Source organism: Sapajus apella, unplaced genomic scaffold (assembly GCF_009761245.1).
Source record: "Sapajus apella isolate SASKATOON/1434 unplaced genomic scaffold, GSC_monkey_1.0 scaffold49, whole genome shotgun sequence".
Classification (NCBI taxonomy): Eukaryota; Metazoa; Chordata; class Mammalia; order Primates; family Cebidae; genus Sapajus; species Sapajus apella.
This window is the reverse complement of record NW_022436989.1, coordinates 6,477,087-6,500,615: the sequence shown is the minus strand read 5'-3', so window position 1 is coordinate 6,500,615 and position 23,529 is coordinate 6,477,087. Positions and strand designations below refer to the sequence as shown.

Genomic DNA, 23,529 nt, shown 5'->3' with positions numbered 1-23,529 from the left:
CCTAAGAGAATGCTCCATCATAATAATGGCAAACATCTGAGCATTTACTATGTTCCAGGTGCTCTTTTAAGCACCTTTGACATTGTAACTCATTTACTCTTCAGAAAGCCTCTGAAGTCAGTACCATTCCCATTTCACAGGTGAGGAAATAGTTAGAGGACGCCTAAGTAACTTGCCCAGCTCACCATTTTAATAAATAGGGGAGCTGTGATTCCAAGCCAAGCTCTCTACTGTCTGCTCAAAGAGAAACTGATGTGTATCCTCAGCAGAGTTTTTCAAGATGAGTATGTAATTCCAGGCTTAAGAAAAAAAAAAAAAAGCATATGTAGAAAAAAGTGATGTATTAAGGGAACTTAATATGTAAAAGTGGTATTTTAAGGTTGTTCATGATGGCTGGACTAAGAATGTGAGTGTTTACCATATAAAAGAACCAGATCTTGAGAGAAAAAAGAAGTGAGCCTGGAAAAGATGACCACTAACAAACTGGTGAACCATTGAGGACTGCAAAGTAACCATTACTGTGAGCTGAAATAAGCCAAGCCTACCAAGAGAGCAAATCCATAACAACACTAAAAATGAACTTTATCAACTCCAGTTATGTCAACTTCACACTCGGTTGCTATTTCCCTGTTTTCTAACCTTGCCCTGTCTCGTATGGTAGCCACTAGCCATGTGTGGCTGTGTACATTTGTTAAATAAAATGCCTGTTTTAGTTCTCTGGTTATAGTAGCCACCTTTCAGGTGCTCAGTGGTTAGTGGCTAACACACTGGACAGCACGGAGCTTTTCTATCGGTGCAGGAAATTCTGTTGAATTTTTACTTCTACTGTCATATTTTTATATCGAGGGACTCTTTAATTGTACTTTTTTTTTTGAAGATTTGGATGCCATCTGTTGTCTTTCTCTACTATGATAATTTTCTGGACATTTTTTTCTGCTCTCTGTAACTGCTGTGTATTTTTTTCCTGTGTTGGTATTTTCTCCCTCATGGTAGTAACTTCTGTCCAGTCGTATTTGAAGGGGCACTGGAAAGCTCACGGGAAGCATTGTGTGAAGGGGTGGGGCTTATTATGTTGGACTTCGTTCTTGGGTGGTGTCATTGGTAACACATTGGACTTGATATGTGAATTCTCCCAATGTTGGAATGTTCTCTGCACAGTTATATTTTTCCAAAAAGAAATGTCTGCTTAGGGTGGCTAAACTTTCGCTGTCTGTATTTTGAGAGCAGAATAGGGAAAGTGAGTTGGGGCAGGCCAGGAATGGGTTACGTGGTTCCTTGCCATTCACTATTTAGCCTTTTGTTTAATCTCTGTTTTCAGACAAATGAATCTCTCTACTTTCAGAAATGCCTGCTACGTCTGTTACTCTTTCTGGGTTTCAGAAGTTCAGTTGTTCTAGTTCTGAAGGCAGGTAGATTGTTTGTTGACTGTCTGGTCAGGTTGGAGAGGGGGACTTGGGGGTCAAATAATTCTCTCTTTAGTCATCCCCCAATAGGGGCTCCTGTAATGCCAAGGCTTTAATTTAATTCTTTACTCCAGTCTCACACCTGTGCTCCAACCACAGAATTCTCACTGTCCCTTGCATCTCTGTTTTTCTGTAGCCTCAAGTTTATTCATAGGCAAAACTAAACACATTCATTTTTTAATCAACTTTTAATAACATTTCTCTTTTATTTTTCTACTTAGCACTTATTATTGTATAACATTATGCTCCTATTCTTTTCTGATTCTTTCCAATAGAATGTGGACTTCATATAAGACACATTTAATGGAAAAGTATAGGACCAGCAGAGTAGGAAATGTTATTCAAGGACAGGTATTTATTTCATCAAACGCTGTTATTTTTAAGGGTAACTTAATATTTGTAATTTATGTTGATACAGAAGGAAAAAAATTGATTATTTTCTTTTTGCAAATAACCTTTTTCCTTTTCCTTTTTTAGCCTGCCCATTCAAGAAGTCATAGTTGGGATGACAAAACATGTCAAAAACCAGCTAATGTTCATAGCATTTGGCATAAGAATTACTGTCCCAGACCCGAGTCGGGCGTTGTTTCCAAGGCTACACGATTGAAGCAGAATCCAAGTACTATGGGAGTTGAACGAGTGATTAGTACTAATGGGTTAAATCTTCCAAGGAAATCATCCGTTATGAAAAGACCAAGAAGTGGTATGTATATCAGTTTTGCAAAATGCGGGTGAATATCGGTCATATTTAAGACATCATTGCCAAGTCATATATGGTGCCTTACTCCTATAATCCCAGCACTTTGGGAGGCTGAGGTGAGCAGATCCCCTGAGGTCAGGAGATCCCTTGAGGTCAGGAGTTCGAGATCAGACTGATCAACATGGAGAAACCCCGTCTCTACTACAAATACAAAATTAGCCAGGTGTGGTGGAATATACCTATAATCTCAGCTTCTTGGGAGGCTGAGGAAGGAGAATCGCTTGAACACAGGAGGCGGAGTTTGTACTGAGCTGAGATCGTGCCATTGCACTCTAGCCTGGGCAACAAGAGTGAAACTCCATCTAGAAAAAAAAAAAAAATTAGCTGAGCTTGGTTGTGGGCACATGTAATCCCAGGTACTCAGGAGGCCGAGGGAAGAGAATCGCTTGAACCTGAGCAGTGGAGGTTGCTGTGAGCCAAGATTGTGCCTGGGCAACAAGAGCAAGACTCCTTCTCAAAAAAACATTGCCAAACGCAAAGCCACTAATATTCTCTCCTGTTTTATTCTGGAAGTTTTATAGTTGTATTAGTCCATTTTCACACTGCTGATAAAGACATACCCGAGACTCGGCAATTTACAAAAGAAAGAGGTTTAACAGATACACAGTTTCATGTGGCTGAGGAGGCCTCACAATTGTGGTGGAAGGTGAAAGGCACTTCTTACATGGTGGCAGACAAGAGTGAGAGCCCAAAGGGGTTTACCTTTATAAAACCATCAGATCTCATGAGACTTACTCATTAGCACAAGAACTGTATGGGGAAAAAAATGCCACCATGATTCAGTTATCTCCCACCACGTCCCTCCCACAACACGTAGGAATTATGGGAGATAGAAACAAGATGAGATTTGGGTGCGAATACAGCTAAACTATATCAGTAGTTTTAGCTCTTAAATTTTACAGCTAGCCTGTGAACCGTTTTCAGCTGATTTTTTTCATATGATGTAACATAGGATTGTGGCTTTTTTTTTTTTTTTGCCTTGTATATGTGGCCATCCAATTATTCCAGTACCCTTTGTTAAAAAGTTTTCCTTTCCTCATTTAATTGCCTTGGCAGATCTGTTCAAAACCAGCTGACCACATGTATGTGGATCTTTTTCTGAACTCTGTTTTCTATACCGTTGCTCTCTTTACTTATCTTTACATTAGACACACTCTTGGTTACTGCGGCTTTATAGGAAATCTTGAAGTGGGGCAGTAGAAGTCTCTTAAGTTGATTTTCTTCTGAATACTTGTTCTGGCTGTTCTGTGTTTTTCACGTTTTACATTTTAGAATTTAGCTTGTTAATTTCTAAAAAAAAAAAAAAAAAAAATGGCCAGGGATGGTGGTTTGCACCTGTAATTGCAAGGTTTGGTGGGGGCCAAGGCAGGTGGATTGCTTGAGCCCAGGAGTTCAAGATCACCTTTGCCCCAACATACTGAGACCCTGTCTCTACAAAAAAAAATTTTAAGGCTGGGTGTGGTAGTTCACACCTGTAATCCCAGCACTTTGGGAGGCCAAGGCAGGCAGATCACTTGAAGTCAGGAGTTCCAGACCAGCCTAGCCAACATGGCAAAACCCCATCTCTACTAAAAATACAAAAAATTAGCCAGACATGGTGGTCCATGTCTTAATTGCAGCTACTTGGGAGTCTGAGACAGGAGAATCGCATGAACCCAGAAGGCAGAGGTTGCACTGAGCTGAGATCATGCACTGCACCCCAGTCTGGGTGACAGAGCGAGACTGTTCCCCAAAAAAATAAATAAAAAGTCTGTTGAGATGTAGTTGAATCCATACATCAATTTGGAGAAAGTTTACATTTTAGCAATACTGAGTTTTCCGACTGATTTATTTAAATCTTTAATATAGCCGGGTGCGGTGGCTTGCACCTATAATCCCAGCACTTTAGGAGGCCGAGGCAGGTGGATTATGAGGTCAGGAGATTGAGACCATCCTGGCCAACATGGTAAAACCCCATCTCTACTAAAATACAAAAAATTAGCCGGGTATGGTGGTGCATGCCTGTAGTCCCAGCTACTCGGAAGGCTGAGGCAGGGCAATCACTTGAACCTGGGAGGCGGAGATTGCAGTAAACCGAGATCACGTCACTGCCCTCCAGCCTGGCGACAGAGGGAGACTCCGTCTCAAATAAATAAATAAATAAATGAAATCTTTAATGCTTTGTAGTTTTTATTGTACAGATCTTAACATCTGTCAAATTTATCTTTATAGTTTAGATTTTTGATGAGGCTATAAATAGTATTTTCAGTTTTCTAGTTGTTCATTGATGGTATGTAGAAATACCGTTGATTTTTGTACATTAATCATATAATTTGCAACTTTGCTCACATCACACGTTCTAGTATCTCTTTCGTAGACTACTTAGGATTTTCAACATAAATAACTGTGTCACCTATGAATAAAGACAATCTTGCTTCTCCTCTTCCAGTTTAAGTACCTTTTATTTCTTTTTCTTAGTATAAGAATCTAAGCTTGTTTTCTTTGGAACTGCCTGACTTCAAGATTTCCTGTAAGCCACAGTGTGTGATGTAAGATAAGTGAGGAGAGCAATGGTACAGAATGTTAACAGAGTTCAGAAAAAGTTCCACATATATGTGGTCAGCTGATTTTGAAGAGATGTGCCAAGGCAGTTAAATGGGGAAAGGAAACTTGAATCTCTAGTACAATACTGAACAGAAGTGCTGAGAGTAATATGCTAGGGACTGGGAAAAGATGGAAGTTTTTCACCATAGAGGATGTTTCAAATGGAAAGAATGATTGTAATTGCTTCCTTCTCTCTTAACTTCTTCCCTCAGACATCAACATCAGTGAATGAAATAACAGCAATAAAAACAAAGACTTGCAAATTGTAGTTCATGCTTCTGTTTTTCAAATTTAGGTATAGATTATACATATTTGACTGGAATACCCTGATTCCTTATGAACCTAACTTTGTTTCTTCGTATGAAATAAAAGGTTTTTGTATATGTTATATAAGATAACATATACTTATTATATAACAAGTACACTGTACATGTTCTTTCATTTTCTTCTCCTGCAATCAAGATAGGCTATGCATTTCCTGTAGATAGCATACTATCAGCGTGTTTGCAAGTATACTCTAGTATATTACTCTATAACACCTAGTATCTTATGCCAGGCTAAGTCTGCTTTTTCATAACTACAACTTAGCAATAGATTTTTGTCCCCTTGCTACACACACAAACACAAAAACAAAACAAAAAAACTAGAGTAAGCTGAATCCCTATTTTATGTATCAGCCCTTCAGATGATTTAAAGGTAGCCATTGCGACACTCCTAAATTTCTCTTCCAGGATTTATGTTCCTTGGCTATTCAGATTGTGCTCAGGATATAATACAGGTTTTTAATAATTGTGTAATTGTTACAGTGGGTATGATTATAGAAATGTGATCTGCTTACCACAGAATACGTACTTAGAACTGTGGCACTATTTCAGTCCTGTGCTTTTTTTATTGCAAACTAAGATTACATTAACGTTCTTGCAGTCTGGCATTTTGCTGGAATTTGCTGAGTTTATAATTGATATTTGCCAATTGCTGTTAGGTATAGTTACATTTTAATCTTAAATGTGGGTTAACTCATTCCTCTTGCGGTAATCTTACTTGATTTTAGTTCATTGTTTTGCCTGTTAGTTTTTTTTTGTTTGAATTTTTGTATTTTCTAGCATATGGGTATTATTTATGTCATCTGGAAATTGATGCGTCTTAAAGTTTTGGTTTCAGTGTGTTTGCTTATACAATGTTTAACTGAAACAGAGCAAGTACAGAACTCTGGAGTATATAAGACAGACTTCCTTTTGACTCACAGCGGCCAGTAGTCTTTTAGGGCTCAGCATCTTGCTGCAAATCCCTGTAACTAATTACAGTAGATATTGCTCTACATTATATGCTAGGATGATATGTGGGACACTCAGGTGTCTTGCCAAATTCAAGATATGCTTCATTTATGGAGTCCCCCAAACAGCTATGCTAATAGCCTTATTGTTTTCCTTATTGAAAAAAAATGAGGTTAATCTGGTTTGGCTTCTAAAAGCCTTGTTGGGGACCCTAGAACACTTTTTATGTTTTTCTTTTTTCAACTCCACCACCGAACACTTGTTTTTCTTCCTCTGTAATGACTCACAATTCCCTGCATAATAAACAGATTTGACTTTTTTGGTCAGGAATCAAAATCTCATTTGCTGATACAGTTTTTTAAAAATCTGTACCTTTTAAAAATTTGAGGTATCTCGTTTCTGGTATTTTGGTAGCCCCAATGTATCTTATCAATTTCATAAAGATTACAGTAGTGTGACCTCCTACTGTGAAGAAGAAGCTGTTCAGACTAAGTAATTCAAAGAACTTCAGTGCTATCTCTTTGTACTTACCTATCCCAGACTTTAAACTTTGGTTATTATTTTATCTTGTGATTTATTTTTTTAATTTTTTTATAAGATGGAGTTTCACCATGATGGTCAGGTTGGTCTTGAACTCCTGAGCTCAGGTGATCCACCCACCTCGGCCTCCCAAAGTGCTAGGATTAAAGGTGTGAGCCACTGCGCCCAGCCTCTCTTGTGATTTATTTTAATATACAGAGTACATCTGACACACAGCAATCTTCCTGGGGCTCATAGTGAAGTAATGAATAGCACAAATTATATGACAGTCCCAATATACATCAAAAACCAGAACACTCTTACTCCATTTTGTCCTGCTAAAGAAAAGAAAGAAAAGAAAATCAAGATTTAAAGATTAAAAATTTAAATTAAAAAAACAATGCGTAAATCGTATGTATCAATAGCTGTTGGTTTTATTGGAACATTTTAATGATTTATCATTAACCATATATTACATATAAATTTTCCTGAAGATTTTTTAATATTCAAAATTAGACCCTTAGCATAAGGGTCTGAAATTTTGGTTTGGGTAATTTTAACATGAAATTGTATAAACAATTGATATGAAATCTTAATGTGTGAAATTATGAAACAGCTAAGAAAAATTTTTAAATCATCCTTGTGTTTTCCTTTATGAGGCATAGTTTAAAAAAAAAAGTCCTTATTTTTAGGACAATGGAATATAGACTGAAGTCAAGGCCAAATCTCTAAGTACAAGTGAAACAAAGATTTATAGATAATTTTGTTTTTATTTAGAAGAGCTGTCAGAAGATGATCTGCTGAGTCAATATTCTCTTTCATTTATGAAGAAGACCAAGAAAAATAGCTGTGAAAGTAATAAATCATTGAGCTCTTCTGAAGTGTTTGTGCCTGACCTGGTAGATGGACCTGCTAACAAAAAGAGCTTAAGCACTCCACCGAGGACAAGAAATAAGTTTGCAACATTTTTACAGAGGAAAAATGAAGAAAGTGGTGCAGTGGTGGTTCCAGGGACCAGAAGCAGGTATAGTCACGTCTCCAGAATGTTGATTGTCTGTTGTATTATGTATTCTGTTGGTATTTATTTTGTCTTGAATGAACATTGAGCCTAGAGGGAAGCAGGTATAGGACCTGCCTTAATCTGATTACAGTTTTATCATGTATTGTCTTAGTTCTGACATAAATCCCCTTAACGTCTATTACTTTTGTAATCTCTCCATACAGAATCAAAATAAAAGAGGATCGTAGCCTCTGTTGTTAATTTTGCATTACAGAAATTCTGTTATTTGGGAAGTTCCCATCCTCTTCTTTTTTGTTTCTACTTTTTTGGTTTATTTTGAGGGCTTAATACAATTTTATATAGTATTTTCAGAAATATATTCTAATGTAGATGACTCTGGAGCTGTAGTATTAATTGAGAACCTAATGCCATGCTAGGTGCTATAGTTCAAAAATGAGAAGGACATTGTTTTTGTTTTTGAGAAGCTTGTAATTCAGTTGGAAAAATAAATACATAAAAATCTTTCCGTACAGTATGGTGAGTACAGAGATAAAGGCATGAATATGGTGTTTTGAGGGTGTTCAAGGGGCATCTAATGCTGGGGCACTGGTTGGAAAGGGTGAGAGGGAAGGGATGAGTGTTGGATGTCCCTGCCTAGGTTTAAATGACAGGTGAAACAGGAAAAGACTGATGCCAAGTACCTTCCCAGTAGAGTCAGATAGTTTGAGCAAAGGCGTAAAGATGGGGAGCAGCATGGGGCCCAGGACAACTCCTTGCTGTCCATCAGTGCTGTGAGGACCTCTGCCAGAATTCAAGCTGGGGAAAGGTAGGTGGTGAGGGAGTAGAAATAGGCAGGAGACCTCTCATTGAAGGCTTTTATGCCAAGATGGGAACTTTTGATCTTCTTTAGAGGTGAGAGAAACATTGAGAGGGTCACTGGCACAGTGGCTCACGCCTGTAATCCCAGCACTTTGAGAAGCCAAGGTGGGTGGATCACCTGAGGTCAGCAGTTCAAAACCAGACTGGGTGAAATGGTAAAACCCCTTCCTTACTAAAAATACAAAAATTAACTGGGCATGGTGGTGGGTACCTGTAGTCCCAGCTACTTGGGAGGCTGAGGCAGGAGAATCGCTTGAACCTAGGAGGAGGTTGCAATGAGCCATCATGCCACTGCAGTCCAGCCTGGGTAAGACAGAGCAAGACTCCATCTCCAGAAGACAAGAAAAGAAAAACTTTGAGAGGGCTTTAATCAGGGGAGGTGTAGGATTTGATTCCTGTTTTAGAGCAACCACTCTGTGTGCCCTGTGGAGAGTGGATTCGAGGGGACCACAAGTGGGGCGTGAAGATCGGTCAGGCTGTTGCCATAGTCCCTGGGAGCAGTAATGAGATTTTGAAGAGTCAGTTTAATTTGGGGATTAGGAATTTCGACCCTGGAGTCAGGCTCCCTGGATTTGAATCCTGTTGTGTTCATTATGAGATGTGTGACTTGGCAAGTTAACTTCTGGGTGCTTCAGTTTTCTCCTTTTAAAAATTGGGGATAACAGTGATAACAGCCTTAGGACCAATGAGAGAATTAAATGAGTGACTATCAGTAATGCACCTAAGACGGTGCCTTATAGCTAGATGATAAACATACGGTGAATAACTCTTACTGTGTTGACTTTGGATGGTGGTGCCACAACATGAAAAAGGAAATGTAAGTGTCAGAAGTGATCTAGGCGTGATAGGGCACCAGTAAGAGAGAAGAGTTACCAGCCCCTGTATTCCACTAGAAGACTTCCAATGAATAGTCTTGTTTGTTTTTCAAGTTTTTTATTTTTATTTGAAATGGAATTCTGCTCGTGTCACCCAGGCTGGAGTGCAGTGGCATGATCATGGCTCACTGCAACCTCCACCTTCCAAAATTCTCCTGCCTCAGCCTCCCAAGTAGCTGGGATTACAGGCACCTGCTACCATGCCCAGCTAGTTTTAATGTTTTTAGTAGAAACAGGGTTTCATCATGTTGGCCAGGCTGATCTCGAACTCCTGACCTCAAGTGATCTAACCGCCTCGGCCTCTCAAAATGCTGGGATTGCAGGTATGAGCCACCACACCCAGCCTGTTTTTCAAGTCTAGTTAATCAGGCTGCAGTCAGCTTTGTCTAACCATGATGGTGGGAGATGAGCCTGAAGGAATGAAGCACTGGTGGTTTCTTAGTCTCACCTCAGGTGATGTTTCAAACCCTTCTCCCATCGAGTCTTCTCAAGGAAACAGTCGAGATACAATATGATTAAATGATATTTTGATTCTTCTTTTGCTAGTCACCCTCATTAAAGGTGCTTGCTAACAGTGGAACGATGAAAAATTGGCCAGAAAAGATGGAACACAGTGCCCTAGCTAATACACACTGATTAAAAAGTTGACTTCTCTTACTTGGAACAGTTTTTCTGGCTTGGTTTTATTTTTCTGCTGGGGTGAGAGTCGAGTTTCCCTGTGCTGCTGCTTCATGTTGAACTCTTCTTTGGAGACAACAAATGAGACCGTTTATGTGTCTCTACAGGGCTTGCCTATTTGGTCATTGTAGAAGCTTAAGGAAATCCTCAAGTTCGAGACAGTACATCATTGCTTTACGTAGTTTAGATGTTTCACTAGTAACTCGTTGAGAGGGTGCATTAACAGATACCTAGAGAAATAATTTTGTTCTCTGTCAGCTTTCTGTGAAATAAGTATCGGGAGTAAGTCTTTGATGTATCATTTTCTGGCCTATGTTATATAGCAACATCTAATAATGACTAGATAGGGCCAGGCACGGTGGCTCACACCTGTAATCTCAGCACTTCGGGAGGCCAAGGTGGGTGGATCATCTGAGGTCAAGAGTTTGAGACCAGCCTGGCCAACATAGTGAAACCCCGTCTCTACTAAAAATACAAACATTAGCTGGGTGTGGTGGCAGGCGCCTGTAATGCCAACTTCTCGGGGTGGGGGGTGTGGGCTGAGGCAGGAGAATAGCTTGAACCCAGGAGGAGGAGGCTGCAGAGAGTCGAGATCACACCCCTGCACTCCAGCCTGGGTGACAGCGAGAATCCATCTCAAAAAAAAATTTTTTTTTAATTAACTAGATATTATTAAATTAGTTTTCAAAGTTAATTTTCAAAGTAATTTTACATGTTTTGCTATTTCATACAACAATATTGTGAAATACACAGGATTGATGCTATCTTCACTATGTGGGGTTAAGAGACTGAGGCTCTGAGAAGTTAAGTGTTCCCAGGGTTGTATAGTTAGTACTGGTGATAGGAAGATTCCTAGTCACAGACGTAATGGATTGGAAGCAGCATACAATCCAACAGGCCTGCATGTGAATTCTCACTCGGTCATCTTTTTAATTGAGTGATCTTTCACACACTGTTCACCTCCCTGAGCCTATTTCTTTACCAGAAAAATGGATGATTTTATACATAAGGCTGTTGTGAACATAAATAGAAACTGAGAATCAGGCACCTGGCATAACGCCTAGTCATGAATGTATGTGCAAGCATTCATTACCACACCTCTCTTTATAATATAATGCCACTAAAAGGAGATATTAAACATGTAAAGGGTTGTCAGCACTCAGTGAAATGAAAAGTTATTTTGCAAGTCTGTTTTAAGTCTTAATTGTTTTTCTTATGTAGGTAGTTATCACAGAAACATGCCAGTTTATCTTTCGAGATCTGGAAATACAAGTCAATAAGTAACCCTATCAGCCAGTTGGGAGGAAGTAGCCATGAGCTGGGAAGGTTCCGACCTTTAATTCTGTTCACTAGCTGATTCATTTTGTAACTCCAGGCATCGTCACTATAACTCCTCTCTACCTGTGAAACAACACGTGGGACAATAGTTGGGCATCATGGGAATTACTGTTTATTTAAAAATGAATTTGCAGTCACATCTAGGAGCTCATGTTTTCTGCTTACTGGAAACCTGGTATGAGCTTTTCTTCCGTATACCACTTCCTGCCCCCTCCCCACACCGCTAATCTAGAGATTTAGTGAAAGGATAGAAAGGATTTTTACTCTGTAGCAGTTAGTAAATATTCTGTTCATTATCTTGGATTTGAGCTAATGCTTATTAAGGAGGTAAATTCTCTTGAAGTTTCATATTTATCTGATCATGTACACTTGGATTTTTTTTAAACCTAAAAACTCTCCTTGAATAAATCCTCCCCAGTAATAATGTTGATCTTTCATTTTTATTGGAATGCTTTTTTTTTTTTTAAAGCTGCTATACTGAATAAGTAATACCTCTTTAGAAATAGGGAATTTTTTTTATTGTATTTTAGGTTTTGGGGTACATGTGAAGGACATGGAAGATTGTTGCATAGGTACACACGTGACAGTGTGATTTGCTGCCTTCCTCCCCTTCACCTATATCTGGCATTTCTCCCTATGCTATCTCTCCCCAACTCCCCACCCCTCACTGTCCCTCCCCTATTTCCCTCCGACAGACCCCAGTGTGTGATGCTCCCCTCCCTGTGTCCATGTGTTCTCATTGTTCAACACCCACCTGTGAGTGAGAACATGTGGTGTTTGATTTTCTGTTCTTGTGTCAGTTTGCTGAGAATGATGGTTTCCAGGTTCATCCATGTCCCTACAAAGGACACAAACTCATCGTTTTTGATGGCTGCATAATATTCCATGGTGTATATGTGCCACATTTTCCCTGTCCCATCTATCATCGATGGGCATTCAGTTTGGTTGATTTGAAAGAAAGTCTTAACCTCTATATTTAAAAGAGTATAAAAGTTTATAGGGTATATAACAATCTGCTAGGTTAATATACTACTGCAAGTTCCCAGATGATAAAATACTAGGAACAAAGCTAAGATGAAGGGTAAATGGCTAATTTCTGTGGTTTTTTTTTTTTGTTTGTTTTGTTTTTTTTTTTTTTTTTTTAAGACAGGGTTTAGCTCTTGTTGCCGAGGCTGGAGTGCAATGACACGATCTAGGCTCACTGCAACCTCCGCCTCCCAGGTTCAAGCAATTCTCCTGCCTCAGCCTCCCAGGTAGCTGGGATTACAGGCATGTGCCACCACACCTGGCTAATTTTGTATTTGTTTTTTAGTAGAGATGGGGTTTCTCCATGTTGGTCAGGCTGGTCTCAAACTACCAACCTCAGGTGATCCACCCACCTCAGCCTCCCAAAGAGCTGGGATTACAGGCATGATCCACCACACCCAGCCCTAAATGGCTAATTTCTTTAATTTTGCTTCCTACAAAATATAAGTGAATAGTTGTAAATTGTCGTTTTGGTTGCGTATTTCCATATCTGTTCATGTGTTTGACCATCAGCCATGTTTTAGCCCCATCCTAGGTACTGTGGAAGATGCAAAGACGTGGGAAGTACCTGCTCACAAGGAGTTTATCTTCTATTTGGGAGTTTAAAAATTTAGGGAAAGAACACCTACCTGTATGATGATTAGGTATAAAGTACAGAAGTTCCAAATACATGTGTATATAGATGACTGCGTTTAGAGACTCCTGTCTAAAAATTCATTGTATAAGGAAAATTTTAAATGTGTGAATGTTGGCATAATCAAAATTTAAATTTTGACTAAAATTTTTATGCCTCTATGAAATTATGTATTTATGAGGCTTTTTTCAAAAAGAAGCTGTTCTATTTTGAATCTTGATACCCCTTTGAGAAAACTCTAAAATACTTATACTTATTTATGCTTTCTGTTGCTGTTTTTCTGTTAGGTTTTTTTGCAGTTCTCCAGATTCTATTGACTGTGTATCAAACAAAGTAAGCAGCCTGCCCCTGGATGAAACCGCTGTCACAGATAAAGAAAACAGTCTGCATGAATCAGATTATCAAGACCAGGAAGGCAAGAGGCAGACTGACACAAATGTAACACACAATTCAAGTGATGATATTCCAAGTGATGACATTCCAAGTGATCGTATTCCGAGTGATCGTATTCCGAGTGATCGTATTCCAGACAAGGCAACAGTGCTTACAGACGAAGAGTCCCCCTCTTTTAAGAGCAGCAGATTCACAAGGACCATTTCACCACCCACGTTGGGAACACTAAGAAGTTGTTTTAGTTGGACTGGAGGTCTTGGAGATTTTTCAAGAACACCGAGCCCCGCTCTGAGCACAGCACTGCAGCAGTTTCGAAGAAAGAGCAACTCCCCCACCCCTCTGCCTGAGAATAATATGTCTGACGTGCCTCAGTTAAAGAGCGATGAGTCCAGTGATGATGAGTCCCATCCCTCACGAGAAGGGGCATGTTCTTCACAGTCCCAGCAAAGTGGAGAATTATCACTGCAGAGTTCAAACACATCAAAGCTTTCTCAGTCCTCTAGTAAGGACTCTGATTCAGAGGTAAGTCAAATTGTGAAGGCTTTGTTTTCAAGTTTATATGTAAAAGAAAATGGGGTGTTACTCAAACAATTGAGGAAATTTTTCCTACATGTAAATTGCTAGCTATATTAATTTTTCATCTAAATTCAATGCAGAAAGTTCACATTTTATTCATTTAAGGTATCTTCTTGGTATCTTTCACATTTTGATCTCCGATATATTTAACTCTGTGTATTTCCTGAATCACTGTGTGTTCCATTGATGGGTAGCTCAAGGTGTGCCACAGTTAAGACCTAGGCAAAATGGTAATCTGTGAAATGAAAAGTTATTATGAATTTGCTATTTAAATCCTTAATATACTCTTGAATTCAGATAACATTTAAGACCTTATAAGGGGCCAGGTGTGGTAGGAGCCTGAGCCGAGTGGATCAGTTGAGACCAGCCTGGCCAACGTGTTAGAGTTTCTGTAAGGTATAATACAAGTTAATGGAGTGCTTTTTGCTATTGGATTTTTTAAGTATGTAATACTGGGTAGCATCCCAAGATAAAAGTATGAACATCCCACATTAAACCTTCTGGAAAAATGCAGAAATGTAAACTCTTCTGAATTTCCATTCATTGCCTTTTTTTTTTTTTTTTTTTGAGACGGAGTTTCACTCTTGTTACCCAGGCTGGAGTGCAATGGCGCGATCTCGGCTCACCGCAACCTCCGCCTCCTGGGATCAGGCAATTCTCCTGCCTCAGCCTCCTGAGTAGCTGGGATTACAGGCACGCGCCACCATGCCCAGCTAATTTTTTGTAGTTTTAGTAGAGACGGGGTTTCACCATGTTGACCAGGATGGTCTCGATCTCTTGACCTCGTGATCCACCCGCCTTGGCCTCCCAAAGTGCTGGGATTACAGGCTTGAGCCACCGCGCCCGGCTCATTGCCTTTTTTTTGTTTGTTTTTTTGAAATGCAGTCTGCTCTATTGCCTAGGCTGGAGTACAGTGGCATGATCTTGGCTCACTGCAACCTCCACCTCCCAAGTTCAAGCAATTCTCCCACCTCAGCCTCCCAGGTAGGTGGGATGACAGGCATGTGCCACCACACCTGGCTAATTTTTGTATTTTTAGTAGAGACGGGGTCTCATGTTGTTGGCCAGGCTGGTGTCAAACTCCTGACCACAGGTGATCTACCTGCCTTGGCCTCCCAAAGTGCTGGGATTACAGACGTGAGCCACGCACCTGGCCTCATTGTCCTCTTTTATTTGATTTTCCTGGGAATGCATATTATAAGAGAACTCTCCATCTATAGAAAAGTGTAACTGATAGAATTGGGGGCAGAGGGTCGATCTGAAAGTCATTGCTAAAAGTAAAGTGCATTTAATACAATACTACTCCACTTGAAAGTGGATGCCTTTTTTTTTCTTTAAAGCTGAATATGTTACATGATTAAAAGAAGGGACGGATCTCCAACAGTTCAACTTTTTTAGCTAGTAAGATGAAAACTGTTAGTCAAATATGTGTAGCGCAACATTTTTACAGTAGGAGACTCTTGTTTTATCTGAGTCTGCATTTTGATATCCTCTTCTAACAGTTCAGAAAAACCTTCAATTTTAAATATGTATTTTATTTAATTTACCTCTCCAGCTGAAACATCTTGCTAGCTTCTTCAATGAGATTGGCAAACATCATCTTTTCCATATTAGATTCATTCTCTTTTATTAATTCTATCCCATGTTCTTATTTTCCATTTTGTTGAATATTGGTTTGTTGCCGTAAAAATTCTATAGTAAAAATCTAATTTTGTTTTGTTTTTTTGACCTGGGGACTCTAGGAATCTGATTGCAGTATTAAGTTATTTGACAGTCAAGGTGACCAGACTTCCAAGCTACATTTATCTCATTTCTCAAAAAAAGACACCCTTCTAAGGAACAAGGTAAAACATTTATTTAATTTTTTTTTTTTAATTTCAGAAGTAGTGTATGCTTACTATTAGAAAATGAGAAGTACAAGCAGAATTAAAAATCAAAATGCCTGTAGTATCATTTATATAAAAATGTCAGCTGGACGTGGTGGCTCACACCTATAATCCAAGCACTTTGGAGGCCAAGGCGGGTGGATCACCTGAGGTCGGGAGTTCAAGACCAGCCTGACCAACACAGTGAAACCCCCTCTTTAAAAAAATATAAATAAATAAACAAACAAACAAAATGTCTACTTTAAAACTTCCTGGGACCATGTTTGTGCTTGACTGTAGGTGTTTAAGTTGTGAAACTTGATTCTCTTGCAACGTATATGAAAGGTTCTTTTCCATGTACTTTTAGTCATTACTTGTAATGACTTTACAATATGCAATTGTATGGATTTGGCCAATCGCCTTATTTTTGTCGTTTTCCCTAAAATTTTTTTGCTCTAGCAAATAATACTGCAACCAAGATCTTGTGGATAAATACTTGAGGATATGTTCTTGATTAGTTTGTAAGGAGGAATTCCATGGAGTGGTATTATGGTCCCAAGGCATGTGTGATTTAACATTGATACATACTGCCTAAAGGCCCTCTAGAAACTGTGTATCCATAAGCTAGTTTTTTTAAATCAAAATATATAAATATTTGTGTTACTACATAGTAAAGCATATTTTATATATTAAGCACACATTAAAGCATATTTTATATATTAAGCGTTCTTGTTCATCAGTGTAAAAACACTATTTCCTAACTCAAAAAATGGATAAAGGTCATAAACAGGTCACAAAAGGGAAAGTACAATGGTTGATTAATATATGTTTTTTTCTTTTGAGACAGAGTCTCGCTGTCACCAGGCTGGAGTGCAGTGGCGCAATCTCGGCTCACTGCAACCTCTGCCTCCTGTGTTCAACCAATTTTCCTGGCTCAGCCTCCTGAGTAGCTGGGACTACAGGTGCACACTACCACGCCCGGCTAATTTTTTTTTTGTATTTTTAGTAGAGATGGGGTTTCACCACGTTGGCCAGGATGGTCCCGATCTCCTGACCTTGTGATCCACCCACCTCAGCCGCCCAAAGTGCTGGGATTACAGGTGTGAGCCACCATGCCCAGCCTGATTGATACATGTTTAACCTCATTAGTTTAACCTAATGTTTAACCATATGTTTAACCTCATTAGTAATCAAATACTGTAGTGCAAATTAAAATAATAAAATAGTTTCTTGCCTCTTTACATTTCTAAAAAATGTTTTTAATTATACTCATTTTTTTTAATGAGAGTATAGTGAGATAATTACATATTTAAAAACGTAAGAGTTGGTCTGCCATTTCTGGAAAGCAATTTGAAAGAGTTCAAATAATTTAAACCAGTAAGTGCATTTTAGAACTTTAGCATAAGGAAACGCTGAGCATTTAAATACAAGAATGCTTAATACTATGTTGGTTATAATAGTGAAAAATTGGAATTAGTCAAAATAACAAGGGAGTGAGTTATTAAATAATCATTGGTTTTAGCTCTTACATGGTAGAAATATAGGTGAACTTTTTTCTCATATTTTCCTACCATGAGCATATATTCTGTTTCTAGTAGCATAAAAACATTTAAAATTTTTAATAAATGGTCCTGCCTATCCACCTGAAAGATGTCCATCTCACACAGTATGAATCTAAATTCTACCGGCCGGGCATGGTGGCTCACACCTGTAATCCAAGTACTTTGGAGGCTAAGGCGGGCAGATCACCTGAGGTCAGGAGTTCAAGACCAGCCTGACCAACATGGTGAAACCCGTCTTAAAAAAAAAATAAATAAATAAATTGTTAAAAAAAAATAAAATAAATCTAAATGCTACCTTAGTCAATATGGGTTGCTGTAACAGAATACCAGAAACTGGGTTTGCTTAAATGGTAAATATTTATTTCTCACAGTTCTGGAGATTGGGAAGTCCAAGATCTAGGCACCAGCAGATCTGGTGTCTGGTGAGAGCCCATTCCTGGTTTACAGACAGATACCTTCTTGCTGTGTCCTTACGTGGCAGAGGGACAGAACACATCTTTTGTGCCTCTTCCGAAAAGGGCACTAGTCTTATTCACGAGGGCTCCACTCTCGTGATCTAATTACCTCTCAAAGATCCCACCTCCAAATGCCATCACATTAGGGGTTAGAACTTCAACACATGAATCTGGGGAGGGGACACAACCTTCAGTCCATAGCAAATTCCAATATATTAAAGATATAAATATAAAATATATAAATATGAGATTATTTTTAAAACTTTTGAGCAAGAAGGCTTTTGTAGTCATATCTACTAACTTGGAAAGATATTTACGTTCTTAGTGAAAAGTAAAAATATGTTAACAATATGTATAGTATTTTTGTTTAAATACTTTAAAAATTCATGTACACATTTGCATGTTTGTAACATCATATTAAGAAGTCTGGAAAGATTCATGCAGAATTATTTACACTGATGGATAGAACTGGAGATGTAGAAAGTACTTTCCCAAAAGGACTTCTGTCTAGATAGTAAACCATCACATTATTATTACTCTGAGATTTGTATTGTCAGGGATTTAACTATCACTTCTGTTTTGGTGACTCTCCAGGTGAGCACACCCTGATACCCATTTTAATATCTAAAACCAAACTCTTGTCTTTTACCTCTAACTATTTCTTCTCAATGTTTTTGGTTTCATCTGTTAAATAAAATTGTATTTAATTTTGATCCTTCTTCAACAGCAGTTAGAGAAAAATAACCAAACATTGATACCTCTCCAAATTCTAACATTTATTGCTTCGTCTTCTTTTTTTCTCCCTCACTTCCCTCATCACCAACAGCTAGTTAAGGACTTCATCTTTACTGTATGAACCTTTATTTTGTTTTAACTTTTTCATTCATTATACACGCACTGCCAGATTCATCTTGTCAACCTTTTTCAATATACCTGATTCTTACCTGAGGAACAACAGCAAAGCTTCATTGTCTCTATTCTGTCCACAGGGTAAAAATCAACCCTTAGTAGAAGCAGCCTAAATGTCATTAGAGGTTTGTTTCAGTAAGTTATGGCATATATATACAATGGAAGAACAGACAACCTATTCAAAAGAAAATTCTATTTCCTGTGAACTGAAAAAAATCTCTAAGATACATCATTAAGTGGAATCAAGATACATTAAGTGAGAAAAATGAAGTGCACAGCAACGTATACCAAGCTGCCTGTGTGTGTGTGTGCATGTGCACGTGTGTGTGCACCTGTGTGTGTGTGTGTGTGTGTGTGTGTGCGCGCGCGCGCATGATGCAGTGGATACACAGGAAGCTGGGCGCAGCAGCTGCCTCTGGAAATGGTGGTAGTGAGGCAGATTCATTTTGCTTTCTGTTCTTTTTCAAAGGAGAGAACTTTTAAATCTTATGCCAGGTTTTCATATTGCCTGTTAAAATAATTTATGACTTCTGTAATAGATGTTTATAAATAGCACATTTTTACTATTGCTTATGAGTTATTCTTTTGTTCTCATTATAAAGAATAGTTTGAAATTAACTAAAAATAGCTGCTTTAACAGAATGGTCTTAAAATGGGTGTTTAATCTTCAGGTTCCTGGGCTATATAAGTCTAGTTCTGCAGACTCTCTTTCTACAACCAAGATCAAACCTCTAGGACCTGCCAGAGCCAGTGGGCTGAGCAAGAAGCCAGCAAGCATCCAGAAGAGAAAGCATCACAACGCCGAGAACAAGCCAGGATTACAGATAAAACTCAATGAGCTCTGGAAAAATTTTGGATTTAAAAAGTGAGTTGCCTTGTTTCTTATTCTCAAACAAGATAAACTATTACTTTCTGTAATTTCCATCCCTTTCTCCCAACTCTTTCTAGTTCCATGAGTCCATTTTTGTTTCTCTCACTATAAAATAATTATTTTTCTCTCTTTCTTTTAGCTGACTCTGTACACTTAATTTCAATTTCTAGACCTTCTTTTCATAAAAGATGGCAAACTAAAAAACCAGTTTTCAATCTGGCTTTGGAGTCTCTCTGATGTTAAGCAAATTACTTTTCTAGGCCTTAAGTGTCTTGTCTTCCTTTTCTTATCTCTCAGGATTGTAATGAGAGTAAAATTTTAAATAAGAGGTAGAAGTATCATGCTATAACATACTTCTCTAATTTATCACATCTAAAATGGGGAGAATCACTGAGTTTATATGATGAATTTGCCAGATTTGCAGTATATGTGGCTAGCACTGTTTTAAAAGAATTAATCTGCTGGGCGTGGTGGCTCATGCCTGTAATCCCAGCACTTTGGGAGGCCAAGGCAGGTGGATAACCTGAGGCTGGGAGTTCAAGACTAGCCTGACCAACATGGAGAAACCCTGGCTCTACTTGCAATGCAAAATTATCCAGGCATGGTGGCACATGCCTGTAATCCCAGCTACTTGAGAGGCTGAGGCAGGAGAATCACTTGAACCCGGGAGGTGGAGGTTGCTGTGAGCCAAGATCATGCCATTGCACTCCAACCTGGGCAACAAAAGCAAAACTCTATCTCAAGGAAAAAAAATTAATTCTTGATATAGTTAAATTTTTGTTAACTATAATGCTTCCTTCTGTTAATCACAAAATTAGCCACAGAGTAGCATTACCTTATTTATAGTTATTTTCTCATTCTCAATAAAAGAAATGGGCTAAGTTTAATGCAAGTTTCTTTTAATTATATAGATGATAGGATTAAACCTTACCTAATAGAAGTATTGTCCTAGATGAGGTGGTATGAGTGGCAAACACTTTGTAAATAAGTAAGTACTGGACAATTTTATTTTACTTCGTGTAAAATAAAATTTTACACAAACTGTGACAGCAGTTTTCAAACTTTTGTTTTCAGGAATGCTTTATTCTCTTAAAAATCATTAAAGGCTCCAAAATACTTTGGTTTATATAGGTTATATTTGTCAACACTTAACCATCATACCAACATATAAATTGAAATAGACATTTAAAAATACTTATTTTAAAATAACAATCAGCCTATTACCTATGAATATAGATAGTACATTTTCTTTTTTTTAAGAGATGGGGTTTCGCCATGTTGGGCCAGGCTGGTCTTGAACTCCTGTCCTCAGGTGATCCACCCACCTCAGCCTCCCAAAGTGCTGGGATTACAGGTGTGAGCCACCACGCCTGGTTAGTAGATAGTACATTTTAAAAATAAGTAGCTATATTTTCCAAATCTCCTCAAAAAGTGAGAAAAGTGGTATGGTTTTACATTTCATTTCGCAAATCTTGACTGTCTAGTTTGCAAATCTTTATTGTCTGGTTTAATAGAACTCAGCTAGATTCTTATATCTGCTTCTGCATTTGATCTGTTATCATTGGGTGTTTTGGTTGATTATATGAAGGGAATAGACATATTTGTAGTTGGAAAATAGATCTTTTGAAGCCTTTTCAGAAGATGGTAAATTTTCTTCTTTGTGGTTACACCCAAACTCAATGACTTGTAGTTTCTTAAGGTTAGTTGTAGTGTAGAATATGAAACCGTGTTAACTGACTCTTTATACTCTGTGTTATATTACAGTCCACTGGTGTGCCTTTTTTCTGTTGCCTAGGCTAGAATGGCACAGCCATGGCTCACTGTACGCTCGACCACCTGAGCTCAAGCAGTCCTCCTGCCTCAGCCTCCTGAGATGCTGGGACTATAGGCGTGTGCCACCACCCCCAGTTTAATTTTTTATTTCAAGTGTGAACCACTTTGCCTGGCGTACGCTGGTGTACTTCTAATGCATCTTTTACATGTAACATCATCATTTGGTCATTTGGAAAATATTGGTTCATTGAGATGTACTTCCAAATACTGACATATTTTAGAATACAATATAAGAAAAAAGTTGCAGTCAACAAAGCCTTTAATATTGGAAAATTGTTATGTGGCAGATATGTTTTCCAAAATTTTAATTTTCACTTGGAAGCTTGAATTTTATCATTAGCAACAAATACTGTTAGTTGTTTTTCTTTAAAGTAACAGGCTCTCTTTGTTCATTTTGTTTGTTTGTTTATTTATATTGAGACAGAGTCTCTCTCTGTCACCCAGGCTGGGGGGCAGTGGCGCAGTCTCAGCTCACTGCAGCCTCTGCCCCCTGGGTTCAAGTGATTCACCTGCGTCAGCCTCCCAAGTAGCTGGGATTACTGGCACCTGCTACCACACTCAGTTATTTTTTGTATTTTTGGTAGAGACCGGGTTTTACCATATGGCCAGGCTGGTCTCGAACTCCTGACTTCAAGTGATCCACCTGCCTCAGCCTCCCAAAGTGCTAGGATTATAGATGTGAGCCACTGCACCTGGCCCTTCTTTGTTCATTTTAGACAGATCTTGAATAACCTTAGTGTCACACATGCTTTTGCTTGAGATAAACTACTTCCATATACAATAGAAGTGTTTTGTTTGTGCTTTCCGTTTTGTCACAGAATATTAAAAAGTATACCAAAGGATTGGCCAAGCGTGGTGGCGTGGGCCTGTAGTCCCAGCTTCTCCGGAGGCTGAGGTGGGAGAACTACTTGGGCCCGGGAGGTGGAGGTTGCAGTGAGCCAAGAGGGCGCCACTGCACTCAGAGTGCAACAGAGTGACACCCTGTCTCAAAAAAATAAAAAATAAAATTGAGGTTTAATAAAATTAGTGATTTTTACTGCTTCCATCAAGAATATTTTTGAGACTTTTTTAACTGCAAGTGCACAGAGGTGGAGAATATGAGTACTCCTGGTATGACTTGTACCTGCCACCGTCCTGATCACGCTGAGCTGTCAGCAGTTTCACTCAGTTCTGCCTTAGGAACATTCATACAAATGTCAGCATAGTGGAAAGAACAAACAAAGTCAGAATGTTGTAAGAAAGTTTTGATCTTGGAAACCTGCTGAAAGGGTCTTGGGACTCTCCAGGGGTCATGGAGCATGGTTTGAATACGGTTGCTAGAGAGAAATGAAGGGTACAACAATATTCTTAAATGGCTCTTAGAAAATAAGACTTACTGGTATTTAAGTTTCGTTGACAGGGTAGAATTACCTGTAATATCTTCATAACAGGACTAATTTTTATAGATAGCTTCCTTACAGAAAAGAAAAAAAAAAAAACTGAGAGGGGAATAAAAGATAGGGCTTAGGCCGGGCACAGTGGCTCACACCTGTAATCCCAGCACTTTGAGAGGCTGAGGCAGGCAGATCAGTTGAGGTCAGGAGTTTGAGACCATCCTGGCCAGCATGGTGAAACCCCATCTCTACTTAAAATACAAAAATTAGATGGGTGTGGTGGAGCGTGCCTGTAGTCGCAGCTACTTGGGTGGCTGAGGTAAGAGAATTGCTTGAACCTGGGAGGTGGAGGTTGCAGTGAGCGGAGATCGCACCATTGCACTCCAGCCTGGGCAACAAAGCGTGACTTTGTCCCAAAAAAAAAAAAAAAAAAGTGATTTGTTCCTGCTTCTTATATTGCTTCTTAACCAGATTTGAGAGGCCACTAAGGAGAAAAGAATTAAAGTATTGGAATCACTCTGCCTTAGCTCATACAGGCAGTGGTGGCTTAGCACCTACACTGATGGTGATTTTGAAAGCAGGAAGAGGCACTAAGAAGTGAGACTCGCTGGGCGCGGTGGCTCAAGCCTGTAATCCCAGCACTTTGGGAGGCCGAGGCGGGTG

The 23,529-nt window shown here is 38.9% G+C and overlaps 1 protein-coding gene across 5 annotated transcripts in view; it reads left to right on the top strand.

The window, feature by feature from the left end:
- The window catches only part of EXO1 (exonuclease 1), a 39,366-nt gene that overhangs the window by 15,162 nt on the left and 675 nt on the right, over positions 1-23,529 (top strand). For 3 of the 5 annotated variants that reach the window (XM_032242223.1, XM_032242222.1, XM_032242224.1), the window contains 5 exons: positions 1,941-2,166; positions 7,377-7,623; positions 13,317-13,944; positions 15,741-15,842; positions 19,461-19,654. In XM_032242223.1, the coding sequence (XP_032098114.1) occupies positions 1,941-2,166; positions 7,377-7,623; positions 13,317-13,944; positions 15,741-15,842; positions 19,461-19,654 (1,397 nt within the window). The remainder of the gene's footprint in view (positions 1-1,940; positions 2,167-7,376; positions 7,624-13,316; positions 13,945-15,740; positions 15,843-19,460; positions 19,655-23,529) is intronic. The other 2 variants (XM_032242227.1, XM_032242226.1) reach the window with 2 other exon arrangements.